Here is a 22765-nt window from a genome sequence, read left to right on the forward strand (position 1 = left end):
GTGTGTGCAGGGGGTAAGGAAGACAGTATTTCTTTCTTGGAAATTAGAAATAACCAGGAAGATTTAAAAAGTCCCAGCATTTTATTGACATTTAATATACATATTACAAACACATGCGTAAATGTAGAGCTTGGTGAATCTTCATAGACTGAACATATTCACGTGACCAGCACACAGATCAAGAAACAGAACATTGCCAACATGCCTCATCATGTCTCTCTCCAGCTCTGAGGTAGCTACTTCCTGACTTTTAAAAGCCTATATACAGTTTTGCCTGTATGTGCATTTTCTTTGCTCAAACTCTTGTGTAAAGTTTTTCTTTCTTTTTTTTTTTTTTTTTTTTTGAGACGGAGTCTTGCTCTGTCACCAGGCTGAGGTGCAGTGGTGCGATCTCGGCTCACTGCAACCTCCACTTCCTGGGTTCAAGTGATTCCCCTGCCTCAGCCTCCCGAGTACCTGCGACTATAGGTGCCCACCACCACACCTGGCTAATTTTAGTATTTTAGTAGAGATGGGGTTTCACCATATTGGCCAGGATGATCTTGATCTCCTGACCTTGTGATCTGCCCACCTTGGCCTCCCAAAGTGCTGGGATTACAGGCATAAGCCACTGTGCCCGGCCAAGTTTTTCTTTTAATCCATTATTATCTGTGTTCAATGCTGTTGATTGGTCAAGTAAGATAGGGTTTGAGACGTGCCCGTCAGCTTTAGTGATATGGAATCATTGGTGACATTGACAGGCACCTCTGTGTGAAGACTATTGTGTGGTTTCTGCTCTCCCTCAGACTTACCATCAGTGGCTCCATCATGAGCCAGCCCTGCAAGATGGTTCCTGACTCATCCAAACCCTCTAGGCTTGATGCTTCAAAAGCATCTGCTTACCTGGATGTTTGGATGATGGTCTCGACAAGCCTAAAAGATGCTCCAAGCCATTAGCCTACAAGTTCCTCAGAACTTGGTTGAATAACACTAGACAACTTCGATTTTTTCTCATGCCCCTGATGATGGAGAAGAGGCAGGGCAGGACGGTGGGTTCTTCGTCATGGAATTATGTTTGAATTTGGACAAAGTTCCCTGGGAGCTTTAGCTGAACTAATGAAAACAGATCTACTCAGGGGCATGGGGCTTTAGATTTTTCTTTCTTCTTTTTTTTTTATTTAATTGCCACGGGGCAGATAAGGAATATTCCAACCAAAAGCATACTTTGTTGTCTACAAAGAGATTCTTTTTCCAAATATCTATCTGCTTTACTATTCTATGTAGGAAAGAATCCTGAAGTTTTGCCTGACTCTGAAATTACAGTATTTTCTTTCTTCCCTTCCTTTCTTTCTCTCTTTTTTCTTTTCTTTTCTTTCTTTCTTTCTTTTTTTTTTTTTTTTTTTTTTGAGGACGAATTTCACTCTCATTGCCCAGGCTGGAGTGCAGTGGCACAATCTCGGCTCACTGCAACCTCTGCCTCCTGGGTTCAAGCAATTCTCTTGCCTCAGCCTCCCAAGTCGCTGGGATTACAGGTGCCCGCCACCACGCCTGGCTAATTTTTGTATTTTTAGTAGAGACAGGTTTCATCATCTTGGCCAGGCTGGTCTCGAACTCCTGACCTCATGATCCACCCGCCTCAGTCTCCCAACGTGCTGGGATTACAGGTGTGAGCCACTGCACCTGGCCAAATTACAGAATTTTCTAATTCTAGAATTGAGAGCTAAGACTGACCAGGATGAATGCGTATTTGGAGTTAGTTGGAGGCCATCCTGGAAACCCTGGGATGAGAAAGCGAAACTCTACATCAGAGTTAGTCCCAGAACACCTTCTCCTCTGGGGCCTCTTCAGTCTCCTTGGTCCCACGCAGAACCACACCTAGATTCAAATTGCAGAGCTTGAAGCCTCAGCACCTGCTCAACTCCGAATCAGAGAAAAATTCTCCCTCAATGGACTCCTGCCAGCTTTCCTTCTCCCCATAAAATGCCCCAGGCCCCTGCCCTGTGACAGCCTCACCTAGGGAGGGGAGGGGGAGAGGATTTGTCTCCCACTCTGACAGATGTGGCTGTGTCATGAATCCCTCCCTCCCTCCCTTCCTTCCTTCCTTCCTTCCTTCCTTCCTTCCTTCCTTCCTCTCTCTCTCTCTCTTTTTTTCAGAGTTTTCCTTTTGTCGCCCAGGCTGGAGTGCAGTGGCATGATCTTGACTCACTGCAACCTCCACCTCCCAGGTTCAACTCATTCTCCTGTCTCAGCCTCCCGAGTAGCTGGAATTACAGGCGTCCGCCACCACGCCTGGCTAATTTTTTGTATTTTTAGTAGAGATGGGGTTTCACCATGTTGGCCAGGCTGGTCTCGAACTCCTGACTTCGGGTGATCCACCTGCCTGGGCCTCCCAAAGTGCTGGGATTACAGGTGTGAGCCACCGTGCCCAGCCAAAAATTTATTTCTTTACCCATGTAACAAACCTTCACATGTATCCCGCGCTGAACCTAAAATAAAAGTCGATGAAGAAAATAAATAAATAAAAACAAAAACTTGTCCAAATAGTTTTTAAAAATTCATTTCTTCCCTGGCATCCTCAGCCACAGTGTTCACAGGTGTTTTTCACAAGAGAGAATTCAGGGAAGTCTCCCTCCAGTGTATTTCCATCCCTGTAAGACGAGACTTTGACTTGAGAATGTGACAGTCACACAGGACCTGCCTACATGAATACACAGGGATGAAAAATCATCTGAAAGTGCCTGCACACTGCAGAGGGCAGAGGCTTGTGGGTATAAACTCTCCTGCTGGTGGTGAGCAAATGGTCCAGGGAACCCCAGCAGACATTCTCTGAGTTGGGTTTATTCCAGCAAGAATCCATTGTATATCTCTTCATATATGCTTAGTGCAATGAAACACAAAATTCCACAGAACCAACGTTTGTCAGGCAGGTGCTCACGTTAAGCCCCAAACACAAAGGTAGCTGGATTTTTTTTTTTCATTTATTTTAGGACAGTATAAGTTCTACAGTTCAGCATAAACAGATTTTTATTGGATTTAATTTTCCCAGAAATGATATGTTTACAAAACATATGAATATCATTTTCAAAATGGATCTGAGCAAGGACATATTGAAGGTTGTTAGAGTCTGTAGTCCCTTTCTTTTCTTTTCTTTTCTTTTCTTTTCTTTTCTTTTCTTTTCTTTTCTTTTCTTTTCTTTTCGAGACAGGGTCTCACTCTATTGCCCAGGCTGGAGTGTGGTAGCGTGATCTCTGCTCACTGCAACCTCCACCTCCCAGGTTCAAGTGATTCTCCTGCCTCAGCCTCCTGAGTAGCTGGGATTACAGGCATGTGCCACCATGCCCAGCTATTTCTGTTATTTTTTTTTTTTTTTTTAGTAGAGACAGGGTTTCACCTTGTTGGCCAGGCTGGTCTCGAACTCCTGACCTCAAGTGATCTGCCCACCTCGGTCTCACAAAATGCTGGGATTACAGGCATGAGCCACTATGCCCACCCCCCTTTCTTTTTTTCAAAAAACCAAATTATGTGTGGAAAAACCTGTGGCCTGAATAACATGGTAGCTAGACATGGGATGAATTGACACAATATTGCAGCTGACCGGATTAGGAATCCTGCAGCCTACCACTGCCTCCAACAAGACCTGCATGTTTGGTAATGTTTATTTTTAGAAGCAAAAGTGGCTGGCGATTTAATTTAAGCAGAACAATTCAAACATGTGTTCCACTTAAACTAAGATAAGATGTCATTCCATTTGACTGTGTGTTCATTTCTATCGTTCGACTGTCCTTCCAAACTGATTTTACGATAAGTAGAAACACAAAATTTCCAAGAAAAAATATTTTAAAAAATAACAGGAAACATATTTTGAAATTTCTGTCTTCTTGATTCAAATGAAAAAGAAAGTATGAACAGTTGCACATACTTTATTGTGTGTGTCAACTAGGAGAAAACATTTTTCTGGATTTTTCTGTCAACAAACCTATGCAGGCAACACATTTTGCCTCCCTTGTGGTTAAAAAGACTTGCTTTCTCCTTTCTTTAACTCCTCTTCCCCTTAGTACTGGCATCCTCCCTCTTTCTTTGGTATCCTTATCAAATTCACTGTCATTAAGAAGCTCTCTTTTATACTAGAGTGTCAATGGTTGATATCTTCGGTAAGCAATATCGCACTTCAAGGTACTGGCATTTTAACAGGAATCAAAGGCTGAAGCCAAAGGTGTTTAGTAAAAGGTGAGATGTGGAGGGGTGGGGATGGAAGCTTTCCCCGGACAACAGTCTCCTGAAGTCCAATCCAGAGGCAGGGTGTACATTGTGTGTCAGTGCCTGGCTCGTTTGCCTGTGCAGATGTGGCAGCCATGGACACTGGCTAGCATATGGACACCTTGCCTGGGGCGCCTGGTGGGAGGTGCCCAGAAACATTCCTGAAGGCTTGTCCAGCAGGGCGAGGAGCAGCTCCTGTTTTCCAAACGCTCTCTGAAGCTTCGGGTTCCGGGAAGCTGTGTTGAGAGTGCTGACTGCCGTTCTGTGCCCGCTGCTTCTCAGTGAATTCCAGGCGGGCTGCCGTGAACCTGCTCATGGCCGTGACGGACACAGCCAGGCAGAGGGCGAAAGAACCCCAGGCGAGGCTATCAACAGAAGGCACCGTTAGGAAAGGGCTGAGGGCTGTGATTCCGGGACTTCCTGCTGGGGGTCAATCTGGAGGAAAAAACAGCTCCTTGTTCTACTCAATTTGGACCTGCATTTTGGATCACAAATCCCAGAGTCTAGTCAACGTATTGTTTAGCCCAAGGGTTAAGAGAATGGATTCTGGAGTCACTGTGCTGGCTTTGCACTGTGGCCCCAGCTCGAATTAACCGTGTGACCTTGAGCTGGTTGCTTTACCTCTTTGAATCAGTTTCCTCATCTGCAAAACTGGAATAATATCAATGCTGCCACCAGGGTGGCTGTGAGGAATTCAATGAGTGAATGCGTGGGACGTATTAATACTTAGTGTAGCATCTGCTGCATAGAAGCTTACAAATTGTTGCTGTTGTTGGTTCTAACCCAGGACAGTGGCATTGGTGTCTTTTTTTTTTTTTTTTGACGGAGTCTCTGTCACCCAGGCTGGAGTGCAATGGCATGATCTTGGCTCATTGCAACCTCTGCCTCCCGGTTCAAGCAATTCTCCTGCCTCAGCCTCCCGAGTAGCTGGGACTACAGGCGTGTGCCACCACATCTGGCTAATTTTTGGATTTTTAGTAGAGACGAGGTTTCACCATGTTGGCCAGGCTGGTCTTGAACTCCTGACCTCAGGTGATCTGCCCGCCTTCGCCTCCCACAGTGCTGGGATGACAGACATGAGCCACGGCGCCCAACCAGCATCGTTATTCTTATATCCCCATCCAGACTGTAAGCCCCGTCCAGACTGAGATGATGGGCTACACTTTTCATCCTTCATAGAACCCAGCACTGTGTTGGGAACATGGTAATTAGCATCTACTTTATACCAAAGGGTGTTCAAATGTTTGCATTATTATGAGATAAAGAGAAGGGCTGTGTGGTGGACAGAGAACCGAGAGAAGAAAAGCAAAATGTAGGGCTAACCAGAGACACTTCCCCACGGATAATAGTAAGATTAACAACAATAAACAGTCTTGTATGTATGCCAGATGCCGTGATGGGTACAGGATTATCTAACTGAACACCTCGCAGCGACCCCCTGATGGGGGCACTGTAATAAGCTCCATTTTACAGATGAGGAAACTGACACACAGAGAAGTTAAGCAACTTGTCCACGACTACCAGTTAGAAAGTGGGACATCCTGGATGCGGCTGCAAACGCTGTGAGTCTGGGTACTGCTGGCCGACTTGCGAGACGTTGCTGCCTCCTGATGCTGTGGACTCGGTTAACCAGGGACACACGTCAGGGTTCTGGGGTGGGCCTGGCCTTGCTTTGTCTTTTCTTTAAGTAGGTGATTATTTTGGTTTAAATGAGGGCAGAATCTCATTGCATCTCTCCACACCCCCACTGAAATGAGAGTAAAGGGATGTGTACTAGTGTGAACAGACAAGGACAAGGAGAATTGGAGAGGAGACACAAGAGGATGGAAATGGCTGGGAGAGGGATGACTAATTCATGGAGTGAGGGATGCAACACAGAAAGTGTCTGCAATGAGGGCCACCCACAAGACAAGAAGGATGCCTGTTATATCAGCACCGCTGTATCCTTGAGAGGTGCAGAACCTTGAGGCACAAATACAGCACAAAAAATCCGGCCTTTTCCCCAGTCTCCTCCTTACCACAGACACTCTCCCCCCACCTCCCTTTCCCCCAGGAGAGCAAAGTTTCATTCTCTGGAGAAGGTGAACGGAAGGAAAGCCTCCAGATTCAGGGATAGGAGGCCCAAAGGAAGGCAGGGAAGGGGGCTGGTCTGAAAATGGGATTGTATGGAAATCTGCACAGGAGTGGGAAGCTGTCCAGCCCTTTCCTATGCCTAACCTCAGAAATGATCAGCCAGGCATACGAGTTCACTCCACTTCCTGCAGATATTGGATGATTCCCTTCTGAAGACATTGACAGGTTGCAGAAGGAACCTCTACAAACTGATATATGCGTGTGTTTTTGTGGAGTGGAATTCCAAGATTAAATAGATGGTGCCAGACCCAATCACATGCCAAAACAACAACAACAAAAGAGCCTACCAGTAGATAAATGCCAACCCTGCTCCAGAGCTTCCAATTATCCTTGACAATCAAGGATGCCAACATCGTTGGGGGAAAGGTCCAACAACAAAGTGGGGAGGAGAAAGAATTCTCAAGGAAAGAGATAACACAAGGAACAAAAGAAAACAGCAACAAAAAACAAACCTTTTGATTAATATCCTTAGAGGAACATGAGAAGAGAAGATGCTGTATCAATAAAACAAGATCAGGATATTATGAAAAAGGAACAGCTAGAAAACAAGGAAGAGCTTGGAAAATTAAAATAAGTGCAAAATAAGAATTCAACAGAAAGGCTGGAAGACAAGTAGAGAAAATTTTTCAGAAAAAATAATAAGAGAAACAAAATATAAAGAAAGTAATAAGGTCCTTGAATAATAAACCCAAAAGACCTAATATCTAACTAACAAGAGTTTCCTAAAAGGAGAACAAAAATCTGAGGAAAGAAAATAATCAAAGGAATAATACAAATACAAAAATCACCATAATTCCAGGACATGAATATTCAGATTAAAGGCTCCCTGCCCCAACCCCAAGCGCATAGATGAAGGATGAATGTGGAGAAAAGAGAATCCTCGCCAAAGGATATCATCATGACATTTCAGAACATTGGTCATAAAGAGAAGAAAACAACAGGCCACCTACAAAGGCACATGAATCAGAATGGTGCTGGATTCTTGACAGAAACTATGAATGCTAGAAGAAAATGGAGTACAGCCATCAAAATTCTATGGGAAAATGATTTCCAACAGAGAATTCTGCACTGTGCCAAATGATCAATCAATTATGGAGTATTGAATTTCCAGGCATGCAAGGAGTAAAATAACTTATCTCTCATTGGATCCTTTCTTAGGAAGCTACTGAAGGATGTACTTCCAGAAAAGGTAGATGTAAACTAAATAAGATAAGGCAATGGGACCTAAGAAACAGCATTCAAAGATAAGGGAGTGGCGCAGGGAAGTCTCATAACAGCTCTAGACGGCAACCAGCCTGGAATAGGGCTGGGAGACTGAGGGCTTTGGGGGTTGGAAGTGAAGCTGAGAAGCTAATCTGATTAGGTCCACCAAACCTAACCTGCCCTGCTTGCTTTCAGTCGCTTGCTTTTTTTCCTCCCCATGTAGCTAAAAGCCACACCACTAAATTCTATAACTTAACCTTCACTGGCTTCCTTACACATAACATTTATGATGTATATGTCACCATGGTAATGGTTGCTTGTTTTTCAGGAACTTGGGGTAGCTCCTATCCAGTTCAAACTGGTTGAGACCACTGATCCTTCAGCTGATCCTCTACAAGTGCCTGAGAGGTAGCCTTTTGATGTCAGAAGGCCAAAAACTCTACCCTCAGAACATGCTAATGCTACCATTTTCTGAGCATGAGTCCTGTGAAGAGCCATGAACCCTGGCTATGCTTGCACAGATCACCAATGACTTTATTTTTCCCCACTGCCAATCACCTTTCCTCTTTGCCTTAGACCACCCCGCTTCTTTAACCCATAAATATCCCTAAGCCTTATCTTCAGGGAGGCGGATTTTAGAGCTGTTCTCCCACCTCCTTATCAGACTGCCCTGTGAATAAATGTTTTATCTGCCCTGTGAATAAATTTTTTGTAAGACCCATCGTCACAGTAACTGGTTTACTAAGCGCAAACAGAATGAAGGAGTTTGGAATTTGCTTCCATCCATAGCGAAAGGAGTGCAGTACAAATTGGCCAGAGTTGAGAATCCACCTATGATTCATCTGAGTTCTGCTGCAACTACACTCTCAACTGTGTAAGGTGCCAGTGATAGCCCCTCAGAACCAACAGCCCTAATTCAAAGGGGGGCAGCTAAGTGACAAACAGGTGGAGGGACAGGTGCCCAGAGAAACAGTTGTAAAAATTAACATCTTCAGACTGGGAAGATGAAGACTAAGAAAAGTTCAGACTCTAGCAACTCACGAAGCATATGGCTCACAGTAACACACATGCGTTCACTGAATCCTGGAATAGTAGGATGAGGGAGTGAGCCCTGAACGTGTTATGCGTTTTACAAAGAGGAAAGTAACATAAGAGGTTGTTATATAAGATGAAAATGTAAGTTTTGTACATCTATTTTTAAGATACGATATGCTTCAGAGGTCCACATCAAAGAGAACCCCTGTGGCCTTGCATAATGTGGTCGAGTCGGTTAGAGACAGAATTCCCATGTCATGACCTTGTCTTTGTGTTAGAAACAGGGGCTGGATCTCCCCCTGTTGAAGTATTTATTAGGAGTTATAGATCAAGACACTTCCTCCTACACCATGTTTAAGAACTGAACATCAACAATGTCTCCATTTCTCCGGGACTTTACTAGGTGCAAAGAGTTTTATAAACATAATCTCTTTAAATCCCTATACAAATATTTGAGGCAAGTATTCTCACTTTATAGATGAGGGAATTGGGCTACAGATGGGTCACAGAATTCACCCAAAGTCACATACTGGCAGATGCCAGCACTATGACCAAGGTTGGTCATCCTATAAAACTTATGTTTGGCCGGGCGTGGTGGCTCAAGCCTGTAATCCCAGCACTTTCGGAGGCCGAGGTGGGCGGATCATGAGGTCAGGAGATCGAGACCATCCTGGCTAACACGGTGAAACCCCGTCTCTACTAAAAAATACAAAAAAAAAAAAAAAAATTAGCTGGGTGGGGTGGTGTGTGCCTATAGTCCTAGCTACTTGGGAGGCTGAGGCAGGAGAATGGCGTGAACCTGGGAGGCAGAGCTTGCAGTGAGCCGAGATTGTGCCACTGCACTCCAGCCTGGGCGACAGAGCAAGACTCCATCTCAAAACAAACAAACAAAAAACAAAAAAAACTTACGTTCATCTTTATGTGCATCTCTCCTGACCCTCCAGGACTTAAGCACCATGACCAAGCAACTTACCAATATGACCAGCCATAGTCCCAGGTCTGAGGCTTCCAATCTTCTGGTCCAAGGTTCACAGTGATTTGAAAAATGGTTGTGTACATCATGTGGGCCACCATGCCTAGGAGCCCTGCACAAGGAAAGCTCTGTGAGCCACAGTTAAGAAGACATATGATGAAAGAACTCTATGCTGCGTGTTTTGGCTGTAAGGAGCTCTCTAGCATTCATAAAGTCCTTTTGATGTATTTGCATGTATTCATCCTTAAACATTCCACTGGACATCTCTTTCCCACAATTGAAACTGAAGAGACATCCAGAAACACACAATCGAGGAGGACCTGTCAGAACCTGGGCAGGAGTCTCTATGGCCTGGTTCCTTCCTAAGAAGATCAGAAATTGGATTTTATCATCCCATTCGCTGAGGATAAGACTTGAGGGAGGTAGGCATGGTGGCATGCACCTGTAATCCCAGGTACTTGGGGGGCTGAGGAGGGAGGATTGCTTAAGTTCAGGGGTTTGAAACCACCCTGAGGGGACCTCATCCCAAAATAAATAAATAAGTAAAATAAAATAATTAAAAGGGACATTTAAAAAAAAGGACTTAGGAAGGATGCATGACACTTATCAAGCACAACAACGATGTACAAATTGACCTGCTACATGATTAACTTAACATGAATAACTTTTCGTATCCGGTTTGAGGACTAAAGGAAGTCATTTGTTCAAGGTTCTTTCTCCCTGGAAAGGCCCTCTTAGGAGACCCAACTAAGTGACTTTAAAATTTGCTTGGAGAACACAGAAGTAGAACTAAAAAAAAAAAGGAGTTATTTATTTTAATGGAATATTTATACCAAATGTGGATACTTTTTTTTCCTAAACTACCATCTATTGAGTACTTTTTCTATACTAGGTGCACTCTTACTTAGTTATTGCCAAAGTGTTTTGAGATACATTATAGTGTTCTGTCTTAGAGAAGTTAAGTAACTTGCCTGAGATCATACAACCGTTAAGGAGACGTCTGCACCTGGGCAGGATCCCTCCACAGACTCATGCCTAAGCACTGTTTTCAGTGAAGTGATGTCATCTGTCAGAGCCAGGGCACCCTCTTCCCTGGTTGTGATAAAGATACACGGATAAATTTCACTTTCCATCTGTGCCTAGCCCCTTTTCATCTGTCACCCTAGGAATATTGTCTCCATCCAATGGAATTCATTGGTGATTTATCCAGTGGACCACCTGCCCTGCTCAAATGGCCATTGACGGGAAAGAGCCAGCCTGTTCTAGGGCAATGAGCATGTCCGCATGTCCAGCCTGGCGCTCTGCTTTCCCTCTGGGGCAGCCTGTTCCAAGGATGCTGTTGGAAAGTACCTGCCAGTACCATGAAGATGGCTACCAAGGCGTCCACCCTGAGCCAGTCGAACCCAGGGCTGTGACAACTCACTCTGGAGCCCAGGAGGATGGCGCTTGTCAGTATCAGAACCATATCCAGTACCTTGCCCCCGATGGACAGCCACAAAACACCTGCCAAAGAAAGGGATGTTGGAAACGCTGGGCATTTCTAATTCAGAAGTACTAAAATGTTCAGTCCTTTGATTTAGCTCATTTCTAAACAAAACATGAAAAACAGACGTGCTGGAGTGAAAGTCACAGATGCCTCTCTGCTGAATCTTAGAAAGCTGGCAATGGAAAGGCACTCCTCAGGGCTGAAAGAGACAGTTGTAGGGATTGCCCATAGCAGAGTGGAGGGGGGTGGAGTGGGGGAAACTAAGCAAAACCCTGCTGTGAGGGCATGAGTGGTGCTGCGGGTCTCCATGCCCTGGCTCAAAAACTACCATTGTGTCTGGAGTTGGTTCCTGCCAGTGGGTTCATGGTCTCACTGACTTAAAGAACAAAGACACCGACCTTCGCAGTGACTGTTACAGCTCTTAAAGGTGGCACAGACCCAAAGAGTGAAAGGTAGCAAGGTTTATTGTGAAGAGTGAAAAGACAAGGCTTCCATAGAGTGGAAGCCCACCGAGAGGGTAGCTGCTGCCAGCTGGGGTGGCCAGCTTTTTTATTCCCTTATTGGCCCCGCCCATGTTCCATTTCTGTCCTATCAGAGTGCCCTTTTTTCAATCCTCCCTGCGATTGGCTACTTTTAGAATTCTGCTGATTGGTGCATTTTACAGAGTGCTGATTGGTGCGTTTTATAGAATGCTGATTGGTGTGTTTTACAAACCTCTTGTAAGACAGAAAAGTTCCCCAAGTCCCCACTAGACCCAGGAAGTCCAGCTAGCCTCACCTCTCACCATGATGTTTTGATTTTACCAGGAGATATCTTTGCCTTTTGCAAGAAAAAGATACACAAACCTCGGGGCGGAGGGTCTGTGAGTTGGAGAGCCCTGTCTGCAGGTACCAAAACCTCATTTGTTTCTGTGGAAGTCACTTGTTTACCTTCTGGAGAGGATCCCACCTGTGGCTTCAAGGAACTCTGTTGGCAGTGGAGGGCAGTGGAGAAAGGGGACAGAAAGGGAAACTCATCTTTGCAAAAGGACTCCTCTAAGGCAAGTTAGGTAATGAAGACAAAGCAATGAATAGACGTGATCCATACCTTCACAAAACCTCTACTCCAGCTGGGAGAACAGACACTAAGAAAGTAATTACAAAGATACTGAGTGTTAGGGAGCTTTACAGAGAAAAAAAACTGCTCTAGGCAGTGGTGTGCTGAAGCACATCTCACAGCTCTGCGTTCATCTTGCAACTGAGAGCTGTGTTCATCTTGCAATTGAAATTGGCTGTGGTGAGAATATTTATCCCATGGAACACGGCCAGTGCTGCCAATCAGGGCTTCCCATTCACGCTACAAAGTAGGCTGTTAAACATCTGCCAGCACACCACTGGCTATAGGGCACAGGAAGACAGCCTGTGGTTCTACCTTTTGGACTTGACTTCATGGAAAAATCATCAGTGACTCCCTCATCATTTCCCCTATTCCCAATAAAACTATAAAAATAGTCCAAGCTATGAGGAGTGCTGGTGGGCAGCGTGTGAGTAAGGTATTTACCTTGTTCTTCAGCTGGCACTATGCTCTGGAAACTCCTACACTTTTCATCTGAAAGATAAAAATGCATCCAGAAATGGGTTACCCTTCACAACCAGGGGGCAAATGGTGTAGTTCTAGCCCCTTAACTGGATGAGGAATGGGGAGTATGCAGCCTGCTTTACTTCATGTCAGGGACGTGAGCTGCCCCTCTGTGTGGGAGCATTATATAATCCTCCCTATTGGACTCTGGCTTGGCCACGTAACACTCTTTGACCAATGAACTGGGAGTAAAAATGAGATGGATCTGAGCAGCTTTAAGAGCCAATGTATTTTCCCCTGGTTCTTGTTCCCTTGCTCTGTGATCCCAGAGGCCCACGTCAAGAGGGAGTCTCCATCAGCCCGGGTCCCTGAATAGCTACAATGAGGACAGACCCCTTGCCAACCTGAAAAGTCTATACAGAATGAGCTAAAAATAAATGTGTTGGGTTGAAGCACTGGAATTTGGGGGGTTGTTTGTTATTGCAGCCTAACCTAGCCTCTCTGGACTCATACTGCAAGTCTTAGACCAGGGGTTCTCAGCTTTGGAAACAGCATTCATTATGATATGAATCTGAAATAATTAGCTTCTCCTTGAAGGGAAATGATCAAAGTTTGCAATTTATTTTTAAATGAGTGAGAGCAGATTCAGAGCCATGTCTATTACTAAGACTCTTAGCATGTGAGTCACGCATTTGCTTGCATTTCTTCATGCTTTCTTGACTATGAAAGAAAGGGAGGAATCGTTGTGTGTGTACCAGGTATTGGGCAGAACCCACCACCAGACTCATTTACGTTTTCCAGGGAGATAGGTATTATTTGTATGTGAGTGTCATCTGTCAGGTGAAAAATCTTGAGTCACGGCCTTAGATATGCAGTTCCCTTTAAAATTCAAAGTCCATGGATATCCACTTGGTGTGAAGATGTAACCAAATTCTGGTTTGGGGGGTGACAGATGGAGGATTGAGACCATGGCAAGTCACCCTCTGGGGTCCTGTCCCAGCTGAGTGTCCTGCACTCTGTCTACTAACACGTCGGCCCAAAATAGAATCATGGACTGTTGAGTGGGAGCAGCCTGGGAAATCCTCTGGCTCATCCCCACACAGTTTAGAGTAGTGCATTCAAGGGCCTCTGAGGGAAAGTGACTTAGGACAGCGCGGGTAGAGGCAGTTTCCATGTTAGATCTCAGGGCTGCAGAGCCCAGGCCCAGTGCTGTCCTGCTACATCACTGACTTAATGCAATGAAGGAAAGGTGCCGGGGGTGCAAAGTTGCCTGAGACAAGGGAGCCGCCCCTAGTCTGACCGTGGTGGGAGCTAAAGCAGAGCACGGTGTGAAAGATATGAGGCATTTCCCATGGACTCGTCAAAGAAAGGCATTCTTATCACCAGAATAGATCCAGTAGTCCCCGCCTTAGCCTTGCTTTGAAGATTACATGAAACAATACTTAAGAAAGCTTCTACCACAGTTCATATGCATTTAAATCTTATTAGAATAAAATGAGTTCTATTAGAGTATTTTTGCGGTGGTTAGCATGAACCATTATTTATTTCCAGACTCTAAGCAACCCCAAGGGCAAGCTACCATTGCTGGAAGATTCCAGGAACAGAGGAACTTTAGGGAGCATCTGTAGACTTCAATAATTTTTTTTTTTCTTTCATAGGAGAGAAAATCCCAAGTAATTTAATTTTCCTATTCAAGAACTCTCTATGCCTCCCTATTTTCCCTAGCATCAAGTCTAAATTCCTCCTGTTAGCTTTTATGTCTTCTCTCCATCAACCTGACTTCCCAACACAGAGCCCATCTTTTTGCCTCCCCAGCACCACCCAGCGTTCACCTTCCACCTCCTCAGGGTCCTGTAGTGTCTTAGTCCTGTAACAAATTACCATAGACGGGGTTGTTTATCAACAACAGGAACAGCTTTTCAGATCTGGAGCCTGGAAGTCTGAGATACCTGCATGGTTGGGTTCTGGTGAGGGCCCTCTTCCAGGTTGCAGAGAGCTTCTTTTATTTATTTTTTGAGACAGGGCTTTGCTCTGTCACCGAGGCTGGAATGCAATGGATCACGGCTCACTGCAGCCAAAATCTCCTGGGCTCAAATGATCCTTCCATCTCAGCCTCCCAAGTAGCTAAGACTAGAGGTGCACGCCACCACACCTGGCTAATTTTTTTTTTAATTTTTTATTTTTTGTAGAGATGGAGCCTCACTATGTTGAGCCAAGGCTGGTCTTGAACTCCTGGGTTCAAGCAATCTGCCCACTTCAGCCTCCCAAAGTGTTAGGATAACAGGCAAGGGCCACCATGCCTGGCCAGCAGACAGCTTCTTGTAGTAACCTTGCATGGCAGAAAGAGATCTGGCTAGCTCTCTAGCCTCTTCTTATACGGGCACTAACTCCATCCGTGAGGGCTCCACCCTCATGACCTAATCACCACCCAAAGGCCCCCACCTCCTAATACCATTACCTTGGGATTAGGGTTTCAGCATATGAACCTGGGGAAGGGACACAAATATCCAGTCATAGCACATGGGAAGGATGATAGGTGTGCAAGCATATGCTTCTGGCAGTGCATGTCTAATCCTTATAAACCTTAACATTTGCTGTGCCCATCCTCGTGAAACTCCAAGTACCTGTGGGCCTTACTCCTTCACACTGCCGCACCGCCCCTCCACTGAGCTATAGGGAGAAGAGAAACCCAGGTTGGGGTGATGATGGAACCATTTCCTGGAGCTTCTCCGCTGGGACGCTTTCTGACTCAAATGTCAGCCAGGGGTTCGTGCGTCACATGATTGTCCATCCCAGGGGGCCCGAGGGAGAATATTTACACAGCCTGGAGTTGACGCTAACAGGATCAGGGACCTGTCAGTCCGTGGGCAGCCACAGTGGCCTCCGCAGCATTAGAATTAAGTCACTTCGGATTAACCAGATTGGACATTTCTCCTGGTTGATTCTCTGATGTCAGCAGCAGTACCATGGTCACCGAGGAAATAATTCATCTGAGCCTCCCCAGTTATACCAAGGAGGTCCCCAAAGCACTGGCAATACCTCAGTCCTCACACCCTATTGTCTCTCGGAGAACTTGGGGGCTGATGCAGAGCCTTCTTTCACGTCGCCTCATCCAGTCCTAACCATACCCTGGCGAGTCAGGCCAGCAGGTTGGCAGCAGAAGGATACCACAGGCAATGTGTGACATTTACATCCACAAGGCCTGGCATCTCTGCATGGTCCTGCCACGGCCAGTCATCATCGCAAGTTTCCTGGCCTCTCTGAGCCTCCCTTTCCTCATCTGCAAAATGGGTCTAATAAAAGGACTCTGATGAGAGATTTGTGAAAGTATTTTGTGAACTGCATTCCACAGTTATTATTTATTTATTTTTATTTTTTTTTTTTGACGGAGTCTCACTCTGTTGCCAGGGCTGGAGTGCAGTGGCACGATCTCACTGCAACCTCTGCCTCTCAGGTTCAAGCGATTCTCCTGCCTCAGCTTCCAGAGTAGCTGGGATTACAGGTGCCCGCCACTATGCCCAGCTACTTTTTTGTGTTTTTAGTAGAGACAGAATTTCACCATGTTGACCAGGCTGATCTCAAACTCCTGACCTCATGATCTGCCCGCCTCGGCTTCCCAAAGTGCTGGGATTACAAGCGTGAGCCACCGCGCCTGGCCTTTCCACTGTTTTGAGTGTCGGGTTATTAATAAAGGCAAGTACAATGATCTCGATTTTATGGACCTGGAGGAGACCAGGCTCACACGAGTTGGTAGAGTCAAGAATTAAAAACCAGAGTTTCTCACCTAAGACTCAGAGGCCTTTACTGAATTGCTTCTTGTCTTTCTACCTAATGCATCGAGGAGTGAAGGTCTAACTTGTCCTCTAAAGAGAACTGCCTTTCCCACCAGGAATAGAGATGAGGCCAGCACAGAGCAAGGGCTGGGGCAAAGAGAAGGTGGAGGCCAGCCAAGGAGATTAAGAGAATTCAGAATAGCTTAGATGGGTGAGTTTAGTTTGGGCCCAGAGTCAGAGCCTAGTGACCCCTTTGATGAATATGAATCCTCAGAAATGGTGTTCCTTTTGAATAAAGCCAGCAGGATTAAAAGAAAAAATCTGTATAAATCCCATGAAGGTGGGGAGGCGGGTGTTACATAGCTCGAGTGCTTCAGCAGCCAAGCAGGACAGCAAGCCAGCCCGAGGAAGTGGCGTCCAATCCCTCTGTGCCTGACTCTGACATCCTCTGTCAGTTTGTTCTCTTCCGACCCCCACTCTGCCCCTGTCCTTTCTGAGATGCCTGGGTCCCTCTGCCCTGAACTTTTTGAGTTGAGCAGAACAGCACAGAATCTAAAATCCACGCATTTTGTGGATGCACAGACTCACCTAAGGAAAAGAACATTTCATGTAAGTACCGCCTGGGCCAGGAATGTTTGCCGCAAATTTTCATTTCAGAGTGTGGGATCAAAGGTGTGGGTTCCCTTTAAAGACATTCTAGGCACTGGGGAGAAAGGATAGAGTTCTTGCGGGTGGCTTGGGCAGAGGATGTCTTAAAATGGCACTTCAGGTGGCCGGACACGGTGGCTCACGCCTGTAATCCCAGCACTTTGGGAGGCCGAGGTGGGTGGATCACGAGGTCAGGAGAACGAGACTATCCTGGCTGGCCAACATGGTGAGACCCCATTTCTACTAAAAATACAAAAAAAAAAAAATAGCCGGGTGTGGTGGCGGGCGCCTGTAATCCCAGCTACTCAGGAGGCTGAGGCAGGAGAATTGCTTGAACCTGGGAGGTGGAGGTTATAGTGAGCAGAGATAGCACCATGCACTCCAGCCTGGGTGATGAAAAACAAACAAACAAAAACAAAAAAAAAGCACTCCAGGTAAGGGCTTCCTGGAGGATCAACTTTAAGGGACACGGAGCCCATTCAGAAGGAAAACACACAGGGAGACCCCGCGGGGCAGCAGAGCTGGGGCAGTCAGACGCCCAGAAGCCCCTTTCCTGGACTTGTTTAGGGCCGAGGCACATCCTCCCGGGATTGGAGCTCTGCTCTCCTCACCCCTCCTGACCCTCTCTCCAAAGGACTGTTTGGGCTCCAGCCTGTTTCCCTCCAGTTTGAGCCCTTTTCTTTCTTATGCCCCAAATCTCCTAAGTACTGCGACAAATTAGACTAAATGGCAGATGCCTTTGTGGTGTAATCACCAGTTGGGAGCCCCAGCTACACTCTGCAGCAGACATAATTTTTTTTTGGCTCATGCCGTTTTTTAAAGATATTTTAAAATGGAGAAATTGGAGAAAGAAATCCAAACATCTTACCTCCCTTGAAGAATCAGAGCATCTGATAACACCGTATCGGGCTTACAAGTGCACACGAGCATGAAGCTGGTGGGACAAGAGGCTGCTGCTTTAGCTGAGGTACGGAGGTTCAAGGTCACCCCGCATCCCTGTAGCCCAGCTCCACGCACTTTTGTTGGGACCTCCTATAAGCATTTGAGTTTGTAACTCCTTGATGTATAGCTTTTGTTTTGTCCTGTAACATGTTTGGTATTACTTTATTCATTATGGAGTAAAAATAATTAGTTAATTATTAGTTCATTCTAAACTGTTTTGCTTTAGAAAAACAAGCGGGAGAGGGGGAGATGATCAGGGGAAGATGTCCTTTCTTCCTTCTTAATAAAGTGATGACAATATTTAGAGACCCAGGTGTACCTGGATGACCTTATTACATCAAGAAATATGTAAAATGTGAGCAGAGGTGTTTTGTGTGTCTGTGTGTGTTTGTTTTCCTTCCGCTTTTAAATTCCGGGGCACACAGGCAGGATGTGCAGGTTTCTTACATAGGCAAATGTGTGCCTTGGTGATTGAGCAGAGGTTTTTTTTTTTTTTCTTAATTGATGGGTACAACATTGTTCATCAATAATTATAAGAGTTGTTGCCCTTCAGTTAAAGTGTGTGCATTGTGGGGTAACAGGCAAAGTCAGGGTTAAGTGTTATGCAATATGAGTTCCAAGCCCAGCTCCTTCAGCTCCTACCTGTGCACTCTTCCGTGGGTCATGGGTCACTAACATCTCTAGAACTCAGTCTTCTCATCTGTAAAATGGCTCTATTGTTCCAGGTCAGCCTTTCCTAAAGTGCGTTCCACCAAACAATAGTCTTACAGAATATTAATCCTTATTAAACATAAAAAACCTCTTCTACGCACCATAAATTTGGGGAAGCACTGGAATATGTAACGTTAAACAAGTTTCTGTATCGGGGGACTTCTCAGAGATTTTGATGTGCTAATGTGTGTCGTGAATTTTCAAGAAGAAAAGGTAATGTAATGTGGAATCTTTTCCAATTTGTTGGACTTCCAGACGCTTTTTGTTTACTTTCGCAAGGAGCATCTCAAAAGGCATCTCTGTGGAGTGATCTTTGAGGACATCCAGTGAGATACTTACTAAGAGCTCTTTCTGTCCTGATGCAAGAATATAGTCACATATAAGTCAGAAAGAAGTTGCTATGGTTTGAATGTCCCCTCCCAAACTCATGTTGAAATTTAACCCCTAGTGTGGCAGAATTGAGAGGTGGGAGCTTTAAGAGCTGCTTGGGTCATGAGGGCTGTACTCTCGCCAATGGATTAATCCATTCATGAATTAATGGGTTCTCATGAGAAGTGGGACTAGTGACTTTGTAAGAAGAGCAGGAGAGGGCCGAGCGAGAATGTTAGCATGCTCAGAACCCTCGCCATGGGCTGCCCTGCACCTCCCTGGGTCTCTGCGAAGAGTCCTCCCCAGCAAGAAGGCTCTCTCACCAGATGTGCTCCCTTGACCGTGGATTTCCCAGCCTCCGTAATTCTAAGTGATACCTTTCTTTTCTTTATAAATCACCTAGTTTCTGGTATTCTATTCTAAGCAACAGAGAATGGACGAAGACAGAAGTCAAGAAATGCATCCTTTATTTCTGCTTACTGTTGTCCGTGAATCACGGAGAGCACTAACCCTCTTTAGATTCAGTGTGTGCTCCTGACAATATAGGAAAAACCCTTCAGTGGTGTGTGTGATCCAGGAAAATGTGCATGTGCGTGTGTGTCTCTGTGTGTGTGTGTGTGTCTCTGCGTGTGTGCGTGTGTGTCTGTGTGTGCGTGTGTGTGCAAGTCTGTGTGTGCGTGTCTGTGTGTGTGTGTGTATCTGTGTGTGCGCGCGTGTCTGTGTGTGTGTGTGTGTGTGTGAAGTAAACACTCTGGGTTTGCAGAAGTGCCAAGCAGACTTGCTCTAGAGGAAGGAAACTGAAAGAGCCTCACACATCTCTTACTCCTGCTTTCAGCTCATTTTAGGCTAAGAAGATGCCGCCGCCACCACCACCACCACCACCACCACCACACACACACTGAGTTACACACACCAAGCTCTTGTTGCCCAAGCTGGAGTGCGATGGTGCAGTCTCGGCTCACTGCAACTTCTGCCTCCCAGGCTCAGGCGATTCTCCTGCCTCAGCCTCCCTAGTAGCCGGGATTACAGGCACACATCACTATACCCAGCTATTTTTTTGTATTTTTAGCAGAGATGGAGTTTCACCATGTTGACTGGTCTCCAACTCCTGACCTCAGGTGATCCGCCCGCCTCAGCCTTCCAAAGTGCTGGGATTATAGGCGTGAGCTACCACGCCTAGCCTGTATTATTCTTTTTCTTTAAAAAAAAAGTTTTGGCCAGGCACAGTGACTCATGCCTGTAATCTCAGCTACTGGGGAAGCTGAGGCAGGATAATCGCTTAAAACCCAGGAGGTGGAGGTTGCAGTGAGCTGAGATTGTGCCGTTGCACTCCAGCCTGGGCAACGGGGAAATTCTGTCAAAATAAAATAAAATAAAATAAAAATTAAATTGAATTGAATTAAATTAAAATAAAATAAAAATAAAATAAATAAAATAAAATAAAATAAAATACAGACCTCTAGACTCCACCCCGGTTCTCTTAAATTAGAACCTCCAGGACTGGGCACCTGGATATTTCTTTTACAATCTTCTTGGGTGATACATTTGATAACTGGTGTGATGCCTATATAGAGCTGTGGAAACAGAAGTACTATAGACAGCCTTCATACGAGAACTTGGAAAGGAGGTGGAATTTCCCAAGTGATTTGCCTATACGTATGGTGAATACAGTTTCCACACCAAAATTCTGGAACTGTCTTGGAAATCCTCCAGGACGCAGGGTCCTGAGACTTTTGCATCTGTCCATGAAGGTAGAGAAGAGACTCATAGGAAGATAGCACTCCCTGAGAAGAGAGGGACTGGGAAGGTCCCTAAATAGCCTTAGCTCCAGGCGCTATGGCAGTGTCTGTACCAGAGTTAAAGCACAAGACACAGGCACTGACCTGGATACATGGGAGGGTCAGTCAGGCTGGGGACTGCCCCACAGTGGCCACCACGGGGAGAGAGCGTGGTGGGGAGGAACATACAGCATCCCAGAGTGTTCTTTTTTTTTTAATTTGAGACAGGGTCTCACTCTATCATTCAGGCTGGAGTGTGGTCACACGATCATGACTCACTGCAGCCTCAATCCCCTAGGCTCAAGAGATTCTCCCAGAATAGCTGGGACCACAGGCACACCCCACCATGCCCAGCTAATTGTTTTAAAAAAAAACCTTTTGTAAAGAGAGGTCTCACTATGTTGCCTACGTTACCAGGCTGGTCTCTAACTCCTGGTCTCAAGCAATTCCCCTGTCTCAGCTTCCCAAAGTGTTAGGATTACAGGAATGAGTCACCATGCTGGGCCTCAGGGGGTTCACTCTTGTTGCCTTTTACTTAGGCCTCAGGAATAAAAAACAAATGCTATGAGAATGGAAAAAGAAAAGGCAATTAGAAACTCCAGGAAAAGTACAAAGCTGCATGAGAAATTTACTGTAATAAGCTGAGGTCAGGAGAGAAATGGGGATGGGAGGAGGATTCCTCCTTTTTCTGCCTTGGAGGTTTTGCTTCCCAAGCATAAAGCAGGGAGTATTCTGTCCCTAAGCAATGGGTTTACAGCCAGGCTGCCTAATAGAGAAGAGTCAACTCCCTCCCTCCTGAATTCTTGGAGAGGTAAAAACACTCTTCTTTTTTTAAAGATTCACTCCAAGATCATTCCAAGTGCAGGAGAAATAATAGGGATGCACCTTCGAGTTGGGTCAGGGCCACCTTTCATTCCCAAATAATTTTAAATACCAGGGATTGGGTGACAAGAACAAATGAGAAAAGCTAATTTTAATAAACACTTGGAATGTGCCAGGCCCTATTGCAAGCACCGTATGTGAATCTGGTCATTTCATCTTTACAATCACTCTTGGAGGTAAGTACTGCTATTATTCCCATTTTATAGATGAGAAAACCGAGGCTCAGAGAGGTGAAGGGACTTACTCAAGGATACCTAGACAGTCAGTGGAGATGCAGGATTTAAACCCAGACAGCCTGGCTCCAGAGCCCCTGCACCATTCCACACCTGTCACCCCTAGAATCTGCAGGATTCAAACCCAGAGAGCCTGGCTCCAGAGCCCCGGCCCCATTCCGCATCTGTGACCCCCAGAATCTACAGGCTTTGCTCACCTTCACCGTTGAGGCTCTCCTCGCAGGACTGCCAGAGCCCCGCATGGAACCCACGCTGAATGAACTTGTCATTGCCCAGCTCCCAGATGTACAGGACAGCCTGGCTGTCGTTGTCCATTCTGCCATTGCTGCTGTTGTCCGGTTTGAAGTGAATGCAGTGCTGCCCTCCCGGCTGGTCCTGGCACAGCGGCTTCACCACCCGCCGGATCCCCTCACACCAGTGGCTGCTGACCACGGCGGTGAGGGAGAAGGCGAAGGCGAGGCAGATGGGGAGGAGGAGCAGTGCCTGCTGCTGCCTGGTCCTGTCCATGGCTGAGTGAGGTGTGTGGGGCAGGATGAGCTGTGAGGCCCTCTCCTCCCGCCTCGTCACAGTACCTGCCCCTCAGCTCTGCCATCTGGCATCCTCACACAGCCTCCTCTCACGTCCCCCTGGGGAATTGCATATGCTGCCACACCACATCCAGAGGCACAGCGCCGGGGCACGTTCCTGTCAAGGGTGCTGGCCCTGCCATTCTCCCCAGGAGGTAGGTGTGCAGGAGAGCATTATTTTTTGTTGGTTTGCTTTATTTTATTTTATTTTATTTTATTTTATTTTATTTTATTTTATTT

The 22765-nt window shown here is 45.9% G+C and overlaps 2 protein-coding genes across 2 annotated transcripts in view; one reads left to right on the forward strand and one right to left on the reverse strand.

Annotated features, from left to right (window-relative positions):
* Nucleotides 1-4342: 4342 nt before the first annotated feature.
* On the reverse strand, nucleotides 4343-22466 carry GSG1L2 (GSG1 like 2). The gene is made up of 5 exons (XM_023190865.2): nucleotides 22157-22466; nucleotides 12606-12653; nucleotides 10931-11083; nucleotides 9581-9692; nucleotides 4343-4601 (listed from the first exon to the last, which is right to left on the reverse strand). Exons 1-5 carry the CDS (start codon nucleotides 22464-22466, stop codon nucleotides 4343-4345), a joined length of 882 nt encoding a protein of 293 aa, XP_023046633.2.
* Nucleotides 22467-22599: 133 nt separating this feature from the next.
* Nucleotides 22600-22765, forward strand: part of GLP2R (glucagon like peptide 2 receptor) — a 68545-nt gene continuing 68379 nt past the window's right edge. The window contains exon 1 of the mRNA XM_023190898.2: nucleotides 22600-22680. Within this exon, the coding sequence (XP_023046666.1) occupies nucleotides 22600-22680 (81 nt within the window). The remainder of the gene's footprint in view (nucleotides 22681-22765) is intronic.

Source organism: Piliocolobus tephrosceles, chromosome 16 (assembly GCF_002776525.5).
Source record: "Piliocolobus tephrosceles isolate RC106 chromosome 16, ASM277652v3, whole genome shotgun sequence".
Classification (NCBI taxonomy): domain Eukaryota; kingdom Metazoa; phylum Chordata; class Mammalia; order Primates; family Cercopithecidae; genus Piliocolobus; species Piliocolobus tephrosceles.